General features: G+C 38.6%; 1 protein-coding gene across 1 annotated transcript in view; it reads right to left on the reverse strand.

The window, feature by feature from the left end:
- Window positions 1-19,164, reverse strand: part of LOC102841613 (titin-like) — a 305,333-nt gene that overhangs the window by 66,048 nt on the left and 220,121 nt on the right. Inside the window, exons 262-287 of the mRNA XM_006866702.1 lie at window positions 18,054-18,353; window positions 17,629-17,937; window positions 17,350-17,540; window positions 16,562-16,991; window positions 14,317-14,625; window positions 14,041-14,189; window positions 13,927-13,959; window positions 13,705-13,834; window positions 13,310-13,609; window positions 12,898-13,215; window positions 10,498-10,794; window positions 10,091-10,390; window positions 9,690-10,004; window positions 9,434-9,582; window positions 8,833-8,983; window positions 8,462-8,743; window positions 6,918-7,220; window positions 5,898-6,200; window positions 5,516-5,797; window positions 5,116-5,415; window positions 4,720-5,022; window positions 4,317-4,625; window positions 3,918-4,199; window positions 3,514-3,813; window positions 3,136-3,429; window positions 78-3,044 (exon numbers count right to left, since the gene is read on the reverse strand). Coding sequence (XP_006866764.1) covers window positions 78-3,044; window positions 3,136-3,429; window positions 3,514-3,813; window positions 3,918-4,199; window positions 4,317-4,625; window positions 4,720-5,022; window positions 5,116-5,415; window positions 5,516-5,797; window positions 5,898-6,200; window positions 6,918-7,220; window positions 8,462-8,743; window positions 8,833-8,983; window positions 9,434-9,582; window positions 9,690-10,004; window positions 10,091-10,390; window positions 10,498-10,794; window positions 12,898-13,215; window positions 13,310-13,609; window positions 13,705-13,834; window positions 13,927-13,959; window positions 14,041-14,189; window positions 14,317-14,625; window positions 16,562-16,991; window positions 17,350-17,540; window positions 17,629-17,937; window positions 18,054-18,353 — 9,606 coding nt within the window. The remainder of the gene's footprint in view (window positions 1-77; window positions 3,045-3,135; window positions 3,430-3,513; window positions 3,814-3,917; window positions 4,200-4,316; window positions 4,626-4,719; window positions 5,023-5,115; window positions 5,416-5,515; window positions 5,798-5,897; window positions 6,201-6,917; window positions 7,221-8,461; window positions 8,744-8,832; window positions 8,984-9,433; window positions 9,583-9,689; window positions 10,005-10,090; window positions 10,391-10,497; window positions 10,795-12,897; window positions 13,216-13,309; window positions 13,610-13,704; window positions 13,835-13,926; window positions 13,960-14,040; window positions 14,190-14,316; window positions 14,626-16,561; window positions 16,992-17,349; window positions 17,541-17,628; window positions 17,938-18,053; window positions 18,354-19,164) is intronic.

A 19,164-nucleotide genomic window follows, 5' to 3' on the forward strand; every position in this document is an offset into this window, starting at 1 on the left:
GACTTAATTTAGCTATTTAATACCACTGAACTTGAGATTAAGAGTTGGTGTAATATCAACAAACAAGAACGTCATACCTATTGGGTCTTTTGCCACCACTGGTCTTGATGGTAAACTTGGTTCTCCAACTCCAATTTCATTTTCGGCCTTGACACGGAACTGATACTCATGCCCTGGGAGAAGGTTCTGTACTTTCAAACGTCTCTCAGGGATGGCACTTTTGTTAACAGGGACCCATCGTACTCCATGTTTCTCCTTTTTCTCCAGATAATAACCTGTGATGGACTTGCCACCATCATACTCTGGTGGGTTCCAAACAACAGTCATCTCCTCTTTGCTTACTTTAGTAACTTCTGGGGGATCCGGACGACCAGGTCTATCAAATTTGGTTTTCGCAATGACTGGTTTACTTTCTGTTGGTGGGCCAGTGCCTATTTTATTTTCTGCACGAACTCTGAAAATATATTCATTTCCTTCTATGAGACGTGTTACTGTAGCACTAGGTATTAAGACAGCAGCAGAACAGGTAGACCACACCATTCGCTTGCTCTCACATTTTTCTAGAATATAATTTTGTATTTCACAGCCTCCATCATCCTCAGGTGGGTCCCAGCGAACAGTACAACGATCACTGGACACATCAGTAATTTTCAGATTTCTTACAGGACCAGGCTTATCTAAAACATTGACAGTTGCATAGGCCACAAAACTGCCAGCTGTGTTAGTTGCTGTAACTACATATTTACCACCATCACTTCGCTTTGCTTTAGTAAGAGAAAATTTAGATGACTCAGCACTGGTATCAATTGTGACTCTTGGTGATCTTGTTAAGTCTGTAGCATCTTTGTCCTTGGTCCAGGAAACTTCTGGAAATGGTTTGCCTCTAACTCCTGCCTCAAGTCTAATGGTATCTCCTGCTTTGACAGTGAGCACACCACTTAATTTCAAATCAAGTACCGGTTTCTGTAAGTCTTCCTTCACGACAACTTCCTCTGTCCTTACCCAGTCACTTTCACCAGCTTCGTTCTTTGTTTGCACTCTGAACTCATAAATCTGATTTTCAACACACTTGTCAACCATGTAGTGGGTCTCCTTAATGCTTCCTTTATGCACTCTTTCCCAGTCAGTAGTGCCCTTTAGCCTTCTCTCAACATGATATGATAGATTTGGGCTGCCACCATCATAATCAGGCCGCCGCCACTTTAGGTAAACAAATGTCTTCCCTTTATCTGCAATATGAAGGTTTTCGGGCTCACCGGGTCTATCAATAGGATTAATAGCCAGAATTGGAGTTTTCGTTTCAATGGTTGGTCCAACACCCACTTTGTTCTCTGCACAAACTCGGAAATAGTATTCATTGTTGGCTAAAAGGTTAGCCTTGATTAGTCGTCTAGTGACATCTGAAGCAACAATTGACCAACCTTTCTGGTTTGGTTTGCGATATTCTACTATGAAATTTGTGATTTCTGAGCCACCGTTATCTAGTGGGTTTTCCCAAGAGATTGTACAGTTCTCTTTGGTTACACTGCTAACCTTCAAATTCTGACAAGGTCCAGGTCTGTCAAGGACATTAACAATGGCTGAGCCTTGAGCGTGCCCACTGCTGTTCTTAGCTGAAATGATATATTTGCCATGGTCTGCTCTCACAGCTTCTTTAATTTGTAACTCTACGCGAGGCAGATCTTGAATTAGATCAACCCGCTTATCTTTAACTAACACTTTGCCTTCCTTAGACCAAGTTATATCTGGTTCAGGTCTGCCTTTGACTCGAGCAAGGATGCGGATATTTTGACCCACTCTAACAGTAATAACATCACGACAAGTAACGTCAAGTTCTACTTCTGGGGGATGAAGGATGTCTTTTGCAATCACAGATTCTGCTAGTTCTCTTGGCTCTCCTTCTCCCACAATATTAGCTGCTTTTATACGGAATCTGTATTCATTTCCTTCAATTAGTCCAGGTACCTTAAAGGCACACTGTCTAATGAGTTCATCTTTATTAATTCTGTTCCATTGTGTTGTGCCAGATTTCTGACATTCTACTACATATCCTAGAATGGGGCTACCACCATCACTGAGAGGTTTTGTCCACACTAAGTCAGCAGTTTCTTTGGTCTTGTCCTTTAGTTTAGGATTAATAGGTGGCCCTGGTGGTTTGATGGGCCGGCAAGCTTTTATTGGGTCAGAACTTGGGGATGGATTGCTTAGTCCTGCAAGGTTTTCAGCAAAAATTCTAAACTCATATGTGTTTCCTTCATAGAGTCCAGTCACTGTATACTTCAGGTCAGGTATAGGTGTCTTGTTCACTCTCACCCATTTGCCAGTTATTTCTCGACGTTCTACATAGTAACCAGTTATGGGACTACCACCATCAGATTTTGGCAGGGTCCAAGACACTGTTGCGGCATTTTCAGTAATGTCAGTAACCACTGGTTTACCAGGAGGAGATGGAGGATTAAACTTATGCTTAGCAACAGTAGGTGTGGAGTCAAGGGGAGGACCAACACCTATCTTATTCTCTGCTCTGACTCGGAAAACATATTCAGAGCCCTTTTGCAGATGTGGGATTTTCAGCCTAGTCTTCATGCTTCCTGCAGAGACAACACCCCATGTGTCTTTCCTTGTATCTTGTTTCTCAACAATGTAATTTATCACAGGGCTTCCCCCATCATCCTTTGGTGGCTTCCATGAGATAGTCATGTGTTCAGGGGTGACATCCAGAATATCAATAGGTCCAGTTGGTGGACCAGGAACATCAAGGACAGTAAGATGTACAGCTACTGTTTTGCTGCCAGCTGCATTGGAAACAGTGATTTGATATTCTCCAGTGTCTCTCCTTACGCAGTTCTTAATGGTAAGCACAGATGAGAATTTGTCAGTTTCAACTGTATAGTGTTCATCTGTTTGAATTTCACTCCCGTCAGTTGCCCATTTTGCAGTAGGAACAGGTACACCTCTTATAATGGCAGGGAATCTGACTGTAGTGCCAGCTTTTACCACAAGGCCTTCAATTAATTTCACATCCAGCTCCACAGATGGAGGCACTGAAAAGTAAATAAGAGCAAATTGCTTGATTTTTATAATATAAATTATTTTTAAAAAGAGACAAAATAATAATGGCAATTTAAAAATTACCTAGTTTTTCTTGACATTCTATTGGGATAGTTGTGTCAGGGAGCCCAAGACCCACAATATTTTCAGCTTTTACACGGAATTTATAGGTCTTTCCTTGTTGCAATCCAGTAACAACACACTCTAAGTTTGTCACAGTCTTGAACTTAGTCCAGTCCTGGGTGCCCTCTTCTTGATATTCCACCAAATACCCAGTGATTGGAGAGCCACCATCACGATCTGGCTTATTCCACACAAGGGAAACTTCAGTCTTGTCAACATCTACATGGTGTAAATCCTTGGGTGGCCCAGGGGGACCTTTTCAAAAGAAGAAATGACGATAAGTAAGTAATTTCTCAAAGACAGTTGCAAATACTTTGTAACCAAAAGAAAATCACTTACAGAGAGGATCAATAGCCTTGATGGGTTTAGGTGTTTCAACGAAAGGACCACGTCCATACTGGTTCTCAGCAGCTACTCGGAAGAGATACTGATTGCCTTCAGTCAGATGCTTAGCCATATGACTCTTCTTCTTTGATGTAGTTGAAAGAGGTGACCACTGGCCACTGGCAACATCTCTCCTCTCAACCACATAATTGGTAATAACAGAACCACCATCATCTAGTGGTTCCTTCCAAGTGAGGTAACAAGAGTCTTTCCGAATTTCACTGACTTCCAGATCCCTAGGTGGGCCAGGTTTATCTGAAAAATGTCAATTCATATAGTTATTAAAATGCTTTAATTGAAATCAGAATTCAAATAATTTAAAAATGTATTTCTAAAGTTGTAGGTACTAAAATTCTTACCTAATACAAGTACTTTCACTGAGACAGTTTTAGAACCTGCTGGGTTTTCTACTGTTAAGGAATAAATTCCACCGTCTTCATGGGCAGCATTACGAATTTCAAGTTTGCTACCAACTGGAGTAACATCAATTCTTGCTTTTGATGGTGCCTCTCTGTCTTCCTTCTTCCAAGTTACTTTTGGAAATGGCACTCCTTTGATGATGGCACTAAGTCTTAGAGTATCACCAACCTTTATGTGTTGTTCTCTTGCCATATTGGCATCAAGAATCAAATCAGGAGGTTCTAAAATAAAGAGAACAGGACTTTCAGATCAGATTCATTAATGAATTTTTATCAAAGAGCATATATAAATCAGGAACCGATCTTTCTTTCAAATAAAGGGGAGACCATTTCTCTCACCAAGTCTGTCTTTTACTAGAACTGGCTCAGGAACATGAGCCGGATCTGATTCTCCAGCTTCATTGACTGCCAGTACTCTGAACTTGTACGTTTGACCATCTCGAAGTCCAGTGACTTTATATTTAGTTTCAGGACATGACTCAGGGGTGTGATTAGCTCTTCTCCACTCTTCGTCTCCAACTTTTTGGTACTCAACAATATAACCCAGAATCTTACTCCCACCATCGTGGCGTGGTGGTTGCCAAGTTAGATCAACTGAATTACATGTTGTATCTACTGCCTCAGGATTAATAGGTGGACTTGGTTTAGCTACATAATGAAAGAGAAAACAGAAAGCAGTTAGAATACAGCTTAAAACAAAATTGTGTAATATGAAAATGGAATGAATATTTCAATACTATACCAATTGGATCTTTAGCAAAGATTGGTTTGGATGGTGGACTTGGATCTCCAATGCCAATTTCATTTTCTGCAGAAACCCGGAATTCATATTGACAACCTTCTAAAAGATCAGGAACCCTAAATTTAGTGTATGGATGAATTGGTTCTTTGGTAACTCTAGCCCATCGTTTAGACATAGTTTCCCTCTTTTCCAGAATATAATTTGTGATGGGCTTTCCTCCATCATGTGGCTTGTTCCAAGTCACTAATGCAGAGTCTTTGGTAACTTCTGTAACAATTGGCTGATCAGGTGCATCAGGAACCCCTACAACAAACATTAGTAAAATGCATTAAAATTTCATGCTTCCCATTAACCATTTCAAAGCACTGAATCACTAAAAAGAAATGTAATGCATACTGAAGCGGTCTTTGGCTTTCATTGTATCAGATACCAGAGGATCACTTATTCCATATAGATTTTCAGCAAATATCCGGAAAATATAATCTTTTCCTTCAAGCAGTTTGGAAGCTTTGCATGTTGTTTTAACATTTGCAGAGGTCACAGGCATCCAAATATCTTTGCCCAACTCCTTTTTCTCAATAATGTAATTGGTAATTTCACTTCCGCCATTATCTAAAGGTGGCTTCCAAGAAATAACCATGTGATCTTTGGTCACCTCATCAAAAATAACTGGTCCCACTGGTGGTCCAGGACGGTCTTAAAAAAAAAAAAAAAAAATCACAGCACAAGATATTATTTCCACTTTTGCTTTAAAAGAACAAAATGTCTATTATTATTATTGCTAAATTATACTTACCAACAACAGTAACTTGACAGAAACCTTTCCTTGAACCTGTGCTGTTCTCCACAACCACGCAATATTTGCCAGAATCTGATCGTTTGGCTTTGATCTTCTCTAAAGCAAGTGTTGTTGGAGTGGTCTTTAGATGCGTGCGATCATCTTCTTCCACATCAGTTTCATCTTTCAACCAAGTCACCTTGGGCTTTGGCTTGCCTGAGTAGCGTCCTGTGAGGGCAAAAGCTTCACCAACTCGAACTATGAGCTTATCTCTGAAATCGAGGTCAAGCGTTGGAGGAGCTGAAATTAAAATTATAAAGAGAAGTCAGTTTTACTGTTGTCTTACCATAAATCTATAAATGCTCAAGTGTTCAAAGTATAAGCTGCATTAGACACATACCCAACTCATCTTTGCAAGTGATTGGCTTGGTGCAAAATGATGGTTTGCCCTGTCCAACAATATTGACAGCACTGACACGGTATTCATAGGTATCTCCTTCTTTTAAGCCTTTAACGGTATATTTTCTGCTAAGCAAGTTGTCATTTGTAACTTTGTGAAACTTTTCAGTTCCAATGAGCCGGCTTTCTAGTACATAGTTAATAATTTCTGATCCACCATCATACTTAGGAGGATTCCAAGTTAGAGAAACAGTGTTTTTAGTAACTTCTTTGACTTCCAGATCTTCAGGACGTTCTGGTACAGCTGAAAGCATAAGTATAGAATTACAGTAAAGAAAGTATTATACTAACAAAGTAGTAAATATTCCCTTCAGAGGGTTGCATCTGAACATTAAACTATCTGCTTCAGTAAATAACAAAAATAATCTACTCATAGAGCAACAAGGAGTCCTGGTAGTGTAGTGAACTATGCATTGGGCTGCTAACTGCAAGATTAGCAGTCGGAAACTACCATTTGCTCTTTAGGAGAAGGACAAGGCTTTCTGCTCCCATAAAGACTTACAACCTCAGAAATTCTATATAGGGGGTCACTGTAAGTCGGAACCAGGACAATCCACCACCACCACGTTTACCACCATAGATCAACAGAGTTAAAAAGACCCCAAAACAATTTAATCCCCTCATTTGACAGTTGAGGAAATAGAAGTTAATTAAGGGGAAAGGATTTAGGAAATGTTTACAGAATTAGCAATTTTAGAGTTAGGAAAATAATTCTGTTTATATCCATGCCATTAAGTAGAATATTTAAAAAATTTTGAATATCTAAGGCATTTGATGAACCATATATGTTCCCATATCTTTCACAATTGATATTTGAATAGTACTAACATCAGCTAGCAAGTAGTTGCCTGAATAAATGCTTATACATAAGTGAAATGTATGGCATTCAAACACTTTTTGTGTGGCCATAGTCTTGAAATGAATGATTGATAAGCATGAAACTGTTTAAAATCAAACATACTTATTGGATCTCTGATGACAAGTTCATTTGGTGTCTCAACGAATGGTCCCATGCCAATACTATTTTCAGCTGCAATTCGGAAAAAGTAGGCTTTTCCTTGAATGAGACCCTGGACGGTAGCGTTTTGTCGGGTAACTGTACTTGTCACGGGGGTCCAGGCTTTGCGGTCAGCTTCCCGCTTTTCAATGACATAGTTGGTGATTGGAGAACCTCCATCATCTTCTGGAGAAAACCATGTCAGTTTGCAGGAGTCATTGGTTAGATTGTCAGATAGGAATGGGGTTCCAACAGGACCTGGTACATCTAGAAGTAAGAGGAAATGGAATTTTAGCTGTTTTTTTTCAATTAACTACAATGCTCAATACTTGTTATCCTCTGTTTAAAAAAATGGATAAAAATGTCATTATGAAGAAATTAAGACTTTTTGTCTGTTGAGATTTTATTTTTTTTCTTACTACCCAGATTCAACCATAATTTTAAATGAAGTAGATTTGCAACAGTTACTGATTGCTACTATGAGGAGTTTTTAAAAAGTTGGTAAAATTTTTATATTATCTTTTAATTCCATCTTTCTGTGAGCTTTCTGGAGCCTCCTCATATTTTAGTAAAAGCTGAAGGGATAGGTAAAATGTTTTCTTGAGTGATTAGAAAGTGAAATGGGGAAGGATAGGCAAGGTATGAAGAGAAGCATGGTCAGTTTTCGTGTTGCTTCCTTTCAAAGGGAAGAATAGGGGTGTTGTTTCTGGATGACCAGTGAATCAAAGAGCAGAACAGGAGGTCCCAAATCTCAGAATGACCATTGAAAGGTTGGAAATTTAACCTGGAGGAGTATCAGTTATCAAAGTGCCTACGCACATGAAATTAAGCAGTTGTAGGACTATTGCTCAAATAAGTTTCCCACTTTCCATTTCAGTATTAATTACTTTGAATAAAGAACTTGTTATATTCATGGAAAAACTGATTGTTTGCAGCATGGCTGCTCCTAGAGATATGCTTACAGAGAACTCTGAGAAGGAAGACTTCACTTTCTGAAGAAATCACTTGAATAAAGCAGTCAGGGAGAGGCATAATAAAGCCTTCTAGAGAAGTTAAACTCTATATGCAGTTCAAGCCTATATTTAATAGTTAAAATATAATAGTGATAATCAAATATTATCAAAAGAATACTCCTTTCAATTAGAATACTGAACCCCTTCAAAGGGATTTTTACAGTATTATGATAATTTACAAGTAAAGATATAGTCTTCTAATATGAAAATTGTCGACCTGGACAAATTGTTAAACATTCGTGTGTATTTTCAGGAAAGTGGATTTAGTGAAGACTATTAGTAGCATCATAAATGCTTATGTTATGCAAACTTGTAGGAGGAAATTTTTTAAAATGATGTTAATGACCAAAAGTATTGTGGTTGAGTTTTCTGTTTTTGAAAAGTTGTTTACATAGTTTTATTATACCCTAGTTTACTGTTGATGTAATGAAATATTGGGTTAAACAGCTGCACACACACAGACACACACACACACACAAAAGTGAATGTATTTACCTAACACATCAACAATGATTGTCTTCTTTCTTTCTCCCCCTGCATTTTTGGCAAGAAGAGAATAGACACCTTGGTGACTCCTCTGGCAATTCTTGATGACCAAGGATGAGCTAATGGCTGTGGTCTCAATGGTGGCTTCTTGGGGCAGTGCTCTTTCATTCATGCTCCAGGTGACAGTCGGAGTTGGCTTTCCAGACACATAGGCAATGATCCGAATCACCCCTCCAGCATGGACCACAATTCTGTCTCTGACGCTGGCATCTAGCTGAAGGTCGGGTGAAACTGGAAAACAATGGAAGATTACAAATTTGTTTCTCGCTTGCAATCAGAAACATTACTATTGAAGATAAAGTAGAAGTATTTGTAGTTACCGATTCTGTCCTTCATTTCAATGATATCTGTGGCTTCTCCAGGTTCTCCAATGCCGGCAATGTTGACTGCTCTCACTCTAAATTTGTAGAATGCTCCTTCTTTTAATCCACTCACAACAAGTTTTGTCCCTCTCACTTCTTTATCTTTGCCCTGGAAAAATAAAAAAATGTAAGTATTAGAATCATTTTTTAAAAATAGCTTCTTTCCTTAACAGCTTTTAAAAACAGAACCAATAGCATATTTAGATTCTCTCTTTGAAGAATCATTATGAAGTTCATTTTTACATATAAAGATATCAAGCAAACACTGAACAAAATAACTTGATCATGATTTTAAATTATTATCCAATGATTGAAAGAATTATACTGGTCCTTTACTCCGATTCCCAGGGTTTATAACCAAAAGGTAAAGTAACTCTAATATGACTTAATCTTTTTTCAGTAACTTTTGACATAATTTATGTTTGAATTACCAGTTATAATTATGTTTTCCCCCCTCTGATTTCTGAATCTAAAAAAATAAAGGTAGAAGTTAATGGGATGGAAACTAACTATGACAGTTTCTTCATCATATAGTTCTGTAATGCCAAGTTTTAGCTACCTTTTCCCATTCATCTTTTCCTTCTTCTTTATATTCAACGATATATCCAGTTACTTTGGATCCTCCATCTTTTAGTGGGGGAGTCCATTCCAGATCCACAGATGATTTTGTCCAATCTGTCACTTTGGGAAATGGAGGACCAGGAGGAGCTGAAAAAGACCAGTATATTAATATTCTTGATTTTCCATGGCACTTTTGGAAAACAGAACAAAACAAAACAAAACAAAAACCCAAAATGAACGCTTTCAACTCTCACCAACTGGATCTCTAGCTGTCACTGGATCTGACGGCAGACTTGGGGGGCCCACACCAGCAGCATTGATAGCATATACCCGGAATTGATAGTCAGAATTTTCAATAAGACCAGTCATTTTATAAGAAACACCCAAAGTCATGGCTTTGATAGGATCTCTGTTAACTCTCTTCCATCTCTTTGAAGTAGTATCTTTCACTTCTAGCCAGTACCCTGTCACAGGAGAGCCTCCATCATATTCTGGCTCTTCCCAGTTGACTGTCATGGAGTTACGAGTCACACTACTAATAGTTGGCTTATCTGGTGCTCCAGGGACGGCTGTGAAAAAATTATACGAACATAAGAAATTACGAAAAAACCAAAAACAAAACAGGCTTTACACCTGAAAATGTTGTCTTACTTACAGAAGAGATTTCTTGCTGTTTCTGGCTCACTGTCAAGAGGCTCCCCAATGCCATATTTATTCTGGGCCATGACACGGAATACATAGTCATGGCCTTCCAGTAATTTCGGAACTGTGTACGTGCACTCTTTTGGTTCACTGGAGACACGTACCCATGTCTTCCTGTTAGGTTCTCTTTTCTCAATTACATAGTTTGTAATCTTAGACCCACCATCATCTTTAGGTGGAAGCCAAGATAAAGTCATCTGATCTGCTGAAACAGACTCAAACTTTATGGGTCCCACTGGAGGGCCAGGGCGACCTAAAATGGTATTAAAAAAAAAATAATATTAGTCTAATGATTTTTAAAGTCAAATATTACTTATGGACAGAAAACACACAGTTTTAACCAAATCATGCAATATTTACCAAGGACATTCAGTCTCATCTCCTTTGAGGCTGTTCCCAGATTGTTTACAGCTGTGATGGTATATAAGCCAGTGTCATTTCTGCGAGACTGTGGGATAACTAATGTGCAAGTATCATCCACCACAAGTTTGTTGATATGAGTGTCATAGACAATAGGCTCCTTGTCATTAGGTTTCTTCGGAGGAGCTTTAAACCAAGTTAGTGTAGGGAAAGGCACCCCTTTAATTTTGGCCACAATGCTAACGTCAGTTCCTTCTTCAACCTCCATGAATTCTTTTAGCTCAATTGCTGGTGGGCCTAGATTATTCAAAAGAAAAAGAATGCCATTAGAAAAATAAAAAGCATTAAAGAACAGAAAGTAGCACTCATCTTGACTGTAAAGCTATTTGAGCCTCTTTAGTCAAGTTCTGCAGCTCAATCAACTATAAAGAACTGATTTGTCTTCAGTACTATTACGCCAGTTTAAGGTGCTGGTACAGGTGGCCATTATCCTTTAGTGGCTCTACGTGTGACTGTACATCAGCTATGGCTCCCCTTAGCTGACATCATGGTTGTTGTTGTTAAGTGCTGTTGAGTCAGTTCTGACCCATAGCAACCCTTTATAGGGTTTCCAAAGCTGTAAATCCTTATGGGAGCAGAAAGCCTCATCTTTCTCCCATGGAACTGCTGGTAGATTCAAACTGCTGACTTTGAAGTTAGCATCCCAACTCGCATATGTGCATATTCTGCCAAAAATTCAGAATGAAGGGACAGTTGTATTATTTTAGGCATGGGGGATCTGCCATGCCTAACTGCTCTGTTCCCTTTAATATTTATGCAGTTAAGAGGGTATCTACTGTGTTCACTCTGAGGTGAAGTATCCTTTATAGAAATATAACTGCTGGTAGAGTTAGTAACAAATATGTCAAGACGGTAATGATTACAGTCCTTTTAAGTCTAAAAGGGGAATCCTAGAGTGACGCTGTGGGTTAGTGGGCTGGACTGCAAAGCTGGTTTGATCAGCAAAGTGGGCAGTTCACCAGCCACTCCCTGAAAATCCCATACAGGGTCGCTATGGGTCAGAACTGACTCAACATCACTTAACAACAACATCAACAAGCCTAGAAGGAGTCCTGGTGTGGCATTGTAGGATAAGCCCTTGATTGCTAACCACATGATCAGCAGTTCAAACCCACCAGTCGCTTCTCAGAAACCCTATGCAGAGTTTCTATGAGTCAGAACTGACTCCACAGCACTTAACAACAACAATAGCAAGCCTAGAAGAGAGGATTAAACAAACACATAGAAATAGTGATAGTTAACAATAATTACAGGAAGAATTATTATCGTATTTGTTGTTAAGTGCTGTCGAGTTGGTTCCAACTCATAGCCACACTGTATAGGGTTTCTGAGGCTATTCATCTTTCTCCTACAGAGTGGCTATTGCGTCCAAACTACTTACAAAGCCACTGCCCGCTTCATCATATTTCTAGGTATATAAAAATACATAGTTGTATGTATGTGTACACACTGAAATGGATATATATCCATTTTCAAACAGAGAAAAGTAAATATAACTGTGAAGATAAACAGGTTGAATCTTAGCAGTTGCTGAGCAAATGATGGGTAATTTTCTGCTTCTTTTGAGGAGCATGCGAAGGAATTGCTTTAACCTCGAAAAGTAAAAACACCCTGCTATCGAGGAATACTCAATAGCAAGTAAATAGCAAACATTATTTATTTTAAATTGGCAACAAGTAACATGTAAGAAAATATGATAATTCTGTGGAAGCTGATGGTAAGAGTAATTGAGTAACGTGACCATGCCCATTCTCAATTTAAGGTATCTCTTTTTATTTTGGACTCCTGATGTGTTGCTGTAGGATCAGCACTGGACTGTGAACCACAAGGTCGGCAGTTTAAATCCACCAGCTGCTCCTCGGTAACCCTACAAAAGGTCGCTATGAGTCGGTACTGATGCAACAGCACTTAGCAACAACAACAACAAGTTTTTATTTTGGTCTACAGCTAAACATAGTGGTTACGAATCAGACTGTGAACCTTAAGGTCAGCAGTTCAAAACTACCAGCTGTTCCACGGGAGAAAGATGAGGCTTTCTGCTCCTGTAAACATTTACAGCCTCAGAAACCCTGTACAGGGTTGCTATGAGTTGGAACCGACTCCCCGGCACACCACCACCACCACAGCTAAACATGGTTCCTGGTGTGACGTTATAGGATAAGCATGGAACAGCTAACCACAAGCTTGGTGGTTCAACCCCACCATCCATTCCTTGGAAACTCTATACAGAATTGCTGTGAGTTGGAACAGACTCAATGACACTTGACAACAACAATGTAGCTAAACATTAAAGAAGGCAGTCACAAAGAGGTCGTTCTATGTCAGTATGCTGGTACTTACATGTCTGGTCTTTGATAATCACAGGGCCGACAGTGGCTGAAGGTTTGCTGATTCCTGCAGCGTTGACAGCTTTAACTCTGAATTCATATTCCCCACCCTCAGTGAGGTCTTCAACGGTGAACTGCAGTTCTTCCACATCACGCTTATTGCATTGCCTCCAGGCTTCTTTCTTTTTCCCAGTAGGGTCCCAGGCAAGGCATTCCACGATGTAGTGGGTTACAGGGGAGCCCCCATCATTCTTTGGGGGTTTCCACGTTAGGTGTACTGTGTTCTTTGTTATGAGACCCATCTTGAGCTTAATAGGTGGATCAGGAGGATCTTGAAAAACAGTTAAAAGAAGTGTTAAGCATTGTTTGAAACAAGATATTTAAATTCTGAGAATATATTTTGAACTTAGACTTAAAAAAATTACATATTGGATCTCTGGCGGTGGTCCTCTGAATGGTTTCCGCAGGTTCTCCAATACCAAAACGGTTTTCTGCCCGCACACGGAAGAAATATTGCTGTTCAGAGATGAGATCAGGCACTACAAATGTGGTGCTTCCACAGTTTGGATTGACTTTAGTCCAAGCTTTTCCATCAATGGTCTTCTTCTCAATCACATAGCCTTTGATCCTGTCTCCTCCATCATCATCTGGCATCTTCCATGAAAGTCTGCAACTCCCCCTGGTGATATCACTGACTTTCAGATCTTTGGGTGGCCCGGGTACATCTGTTGGACACAAATCATAATATGTATAGTGTTACTTTGATATTTAAAAAAATGGCTCATTCTTATTCTATAGCAATTCTTAAAGTCTTTCTTACCCATGACTTTAACTCTACAATTTGCAGTTTTCTGTCCTGCTTTATTTTTAGCTGTGATGCTGTATTTGCCTGAATGAGAGCGTTTGCATTCAGGAATAACAATTACCGATGAATTTTCAGCAGTCTCCAACTGTACAGAGAAAACAGTGGGTCAAACATTGAATGAAATAATAGCAATATTGAAGTGAACAATAGTCTGAATTATTTCAAGTCTTTTTTTACCTGTGCATCTTCAGGTATATCATGAATTCCATCCTGTTAGAAAAGATAATTAATTATAGTGAAAATACGCCTTATAGTGATTCTATAGGAGATGGGAAACTGTAATTTTCTTACCTTCACTGCCTTCTTTGCCTTTCCATCAAATTCCCAAGACGATTTTGGTTTTGGGCGTCCCTTAATGACAGCAGGGATTCTAATCTGTGAACCGGCTTTACAAACCAGACTGTCCTGTGCTCCGATGTCAATGAAAACTTCTGGTACCTCTGCAATATCACAAATAATATTACAGGATTTAGCTTTTTTTTTAAAAGTAATAGATATATCTTAGTAAATTAGTCAATCTCATAATAAGGTCAAAAGATGAAATATAAACTGAATAAAGACTGGTACCTTGAATGTCAGTGGCAGGTATCTCTCCAGTTGTGCCACTTGGTTCAGATTCACCAGCATCATTGACAGCTTTTACTCTGAATCTGTACTTCTTGAGCTCTTTCAGATTGGGCACCACACACTCACAGGTAGTTAGAAGTTTCTCTGGATCATTTACGTTTTTCCAGTCAGTAGTTCCTTCTTCTTGCATTTCTACAATGTACCCTTTGATTGGACTGCCACCGTCTTTAGCTGGAGGTTTCCATGCTAGTGAGATGCTTGATTTTGTTTTATCTTTGACCTCTGGACAAGAAGGTGGCCCAGGTGGGTCTAATAAGAAAAAAGGAAAAACAAAACAGAAACATCAAATTTTGAGGCTAATAGAATGCAAGATTTCTGTAACTTTATTTCTAACTTATTAAAATATTAACAATGTTGTTGTCAAGTGACATCAAGTTGAATCCGACTCATAGAAACCCTGTCTATATAGGATTTCTGAGGAGTGGCTGGTGAGTTGGAACTGCTATATTGAAGTTCAAACCAACCTGTAGTCTACTGTTTATCCTATGGAACCATACTAGGGCTCTATAAAAAAATTAACATATGAAAGCTAAAAGAGAGTAAATTACCTTCTTGGGAAAAGAAATAAAGGGAACGGTCTATTTTTATTAAGCCTTAATGAAAAACTAAAGCAAACAACTAGCTGGGACTAGAAGGACTACATACTATCTCTAGATCAATCTACAGTCTATTGACACATTATTAGTGAAAAGCTATTTTAAGATTCCTTTGACTAGATTCTCAACTGAGAACTCATTATTAATTCATTTGAAAATCTAAAACTGATTTCATTAGTAACTGGTATCATAAAACAATTGCTCATAGTTCTGAAAATGTTTAATTTTTATTCAATATATCTTTTTATTCATAGTGGTGCTGTAGGATAAGCACTGGACTGCTAATCACAAGGTTTGTGGTTCAAAGTCATCAGCCGTTTCCTGGGTCGATATGTGTCGGAACCAATTCAATGACGATTAACAACTTTCCTCTCTAGTGCCTAGTCCAGTTTCTTGCATATACATAGCAAGTGTTCAAAATTAGTTTGGTGAGTGAGTGATTGATTACTTTAGTTCTGATGTGGCACTGTAGGATAAGTACTGAACTGCCAACCACAAGGTCAATAGTTCAAACCTACCAGCTGCTTCTCAGAAACCCCATATAGGGTCACTATGAATTGGACCTGACTCAGTGGCACTTAACAACAACAATGCTCCATATAGAACTTAGAATATTTTAAAGTTTTTTTTTTTTTTTTTTAACATACAGCAGATTTTTGTTGTAGTTTAATCAGATATATTGAGTCCTGGTATGGCACTATAGGATAAGCCCTGGACAGAAAGGTCAGTTTGAACAGCAAGACAGTGGTTCAAACTCACCAGTCACTCCTCAGAAATCTTGTACCAGGTTGCTATGAGTTGGAATTGACTCAATGATGTTTAATAGTAGCAACAACTAGATATGTTAAGGCCACATGATTTTAATTTTTGAACTGATTGGTTCATAGATCTTTTAGAATTTTCTTCTTTTGTTGTGCTTGAGAATCTTATTATCTTGGTTCCAAAGACATTGTTGACAAATTATGAACATTTTAGTTTTTTGTTGAATTCCAACTGGAGGATTTGATTGTTTAGTGAGGGAGATAATTGTCCACAGTATCTAATGGGCTAGGGGTTTACTTAAGGTATAAGAGCAGAGAAGGGTTTATAGTTCAGGGTCTTTATTATTGTATAATTTCTAATAAAATACTAGATTTAATCAAGAGTTTAAAAGGTGACTGTCATTTACATATGTATATATATACATACGTTGTTTTTGTTATGTACCGTGGAGTCAGTTCCAACTCATAGTGACCATGTACAGGGCTTCTGAGGCTGTAAATCTTTACAGGAGCAAAAAGCCTCATCTTTCTCCCGCGGAACAGCTGGAGAGTGATGAGGCAGTCTGTTCTTTAAAGATTTATAGCTTTGGAAACCTTAAAGAACAGTTCATCTCTGTTCTATTGGGTCATATGAATCAGAATAGACTTGACAGAAGTGGGTATATATGTATATACTCATATATTCCTGATAGTTAAATGAATATAAGCCTTTTTACAATAGTAAATAAAACTTTTACATAGAAAAAAAAAATGTACTTTTAGAGTAGGGTTGCCCGTTTGACAATTTTGCCCCAAAATATGAGCCCCATGAAACAAGTGCATACTTACATGTGGGATCTCCTGCAAGAGCAGGATCCGATGGTTCACTAGGAGGGCCAATTCCCGCAGCATTTATTGCCATTGCTCTGAACTGGTATTTAACGCCTTCAATCAGTCGGGGAACATTAAATTCCACACCTTTCAATCCCACTTTAGTTATTGGTGCTCGGCTAACACGTGACCAGTAGGCCCCGCCCTCTTCTCTCTTCTCTAGCCAGTAGCCAGTAATTGGAGAGCCACCATTGTCCAAAGGAGGAGTCCAGCTCACTAGCATGGATCCTTTGGTGCGCTCCAAAACTTTTGGTTTTCCTGGAGGTCCAGGAAGGCGATAAGGATCTTGAATGACCACTTTATCTGATTTGCACTCATCACTTGTTCCGTATTTGTTCACTGCCCTAACTCGGAATTCATATTGACCATTAGGGATAAGTTTGAAGACCTAAAAATCAGATGAATAATAATTTTTTAGGAAGAATATACTTATGTTAATATTACACTCATTTTAAAACTCAACTTATTTTGGAAGAGATGACTATAAAAAGAAATAAATGTATAAAATAAAAACATGGAGAAGACAGAGGAAAAGGAGAAAGCCATTAGAAAATAAGAATATATGAATTTTCAGTACTGTAAAAGAGTTTCTATATATCAAGTAGCATGTACTAAGTGGCCTTAGGTGCTAAGAATTACAATAACAAAATAACAACTTGAGCTGAATCATTAATCTTAAGGTTATAATGGTGCTGAATTACAGTCATGCCCTTTTAATGCATATAATAAAATATTTAGACGTTTACCCCATATCGTCTCTCTATAGCAGTGTTGGTGACTTCCTCCCATTCGGATTTTTTCCTACTTGCATCGCGCTTGTCTATGACATAATGGGTGATCTCACTGCCACCATTATCTAGAGGGGCATCCCATGTCAAGTAGCAAGATTCAGCTTTAATGTCAGTTACAGCAAGGTTCCTTGGTGGAGATGGGCGATCTAGAAAGGAACCAACAGTAAAGATTGAGAAGGTAATCCTTAACAGACACCATATTTCTTATTTTGATAAAGGAAACAAGTTACGTACCATAAACTTCAACGTGAACTTTTCGGAACACTGAGCCAAGGCGATTGGAAGCAGTGATTGTGTAAGTGCCTTTGTCCTCCCGGACTGCTTTAGGAATGATAATTTCAGTCTTAGCTTCACTTCGGGATACTTCTTCCTTGGTTATCTGAAGTGCATCAGTGGGTTTTTCAATCACAGTTTCATTCTTAGACCACTCAATTTTAGGCATTGGAAGGCCTGTCACATCTGCAGGGATGTTCACAGGTTCTCCCGCCTTAACTTTGATAGTGTCTCCTCGAACAGTCAGGCGCAACTTAATAGTTGGAGGCACTGCAAGAGGAAGGGAAGTGGGGTGGGGGAAAGCAAAATAGTAAGAATTTTTGCTCAACCAATGGGGTATGTCAGCACTTTAAAATGCACTAAAATTTTTATATTCAGACTCCAACCTTCATCATCTTGTATAACCACATTAAGAGGCAAAGATGGTTCACTTTCGCCAACTGCGTTGACTGCTTTGACACGGAACTCGTACATTTGATGTTCGTCAAGATTGTCAACCAGAAAAGATGTGGTTGGGCAGAGTCTCTTGTTAACTCTTTCAAAGTCAGGTTTGTCATGACGCCGCTTTTCAATGATATATCCTTGGATGGGGCTGCCACCATCACTACGGGGCTCTTTCCAGTCCAGGGTGATAGTGGACTTTGTCCTTTCTGTATACGTGAGCCTCTCAGGAGCAGTTGGAGGACCTTTAAAAAGGCAAGTTAAAATATTCATATAAGAAATATTTCATTTCAAATGAACTAAGTGAGAAGGTTTCTGTGTACCATAACTGCACCCATCTTTAAAAAATTGCCCAAAACTAGTCGATCACCAGAATGATAGACATTCATGTAAGTATAATTTTTCTTAGAAAACTTGAGTATTATTGATTACAAATTAAGCAGCAAGTATGATTTACAAATACTTAACATTTTTGATTCTTTATCTGTCATTTGGCAAGCTTCTAGACTTAATAAACTAAAAAAGTAGGTCTGTGAAGTTATACTTTGATGACCAACTGCGAACAAAATATTTCTACTTTTATGAACAGACCATGTATATATCTATTTACTCTTTGAGTCTTGGTGCCTAAAAAAGTGCATTTAAAATGTGGTGGAAAGAGAGTTTATATAAGGTTTTTGTAGTTTGGGGTCCCAAAAGACAGAGCTGAAAGAGTGAACTTTGGATGGTGAAACTAGTCAACAAACCAGGCCTGTTGATGATTAATGCAATCAGAGATTTGCAATGGAAACCTAGTTCTGTTCCAAACCCTATGGCACAATTTGATTGTATAGTGGGAAATCTCAGATGGACTTAAGTTATAAAGGTGGTACAGGATGTAATTTCTTTTATTTTGGGGGGTGATAGTGGAGGAATAACCCCTGTCTCTTGAGGAATGTGTCTTCCTCAAAGGCTTTGCTTTCTTGGATGGAATACCAGTGTGCATTGCTGAGAGTGTGCAATTTTAGGGTTTTGTTTTGGTTTCAGAGAGACTTTCCCTGGTTGTTTTCATATATA

The sequence above is a fragment of the Chrysochloris asiatica genome, unplaced genomic scaffold (assembly GCF_000296735.1).
Source record: "Chrysochloris asiatica unplaced genomic scaffold, ChrAsi1.0 scaffold00094, whole genome shotgun sequence".
NCBI lineage: Eukaryota > Metazoa > Chordata > Mammalia > Afrosoricida > Chrysochloridae > Chrysochloris > Chrysochloris asiatica.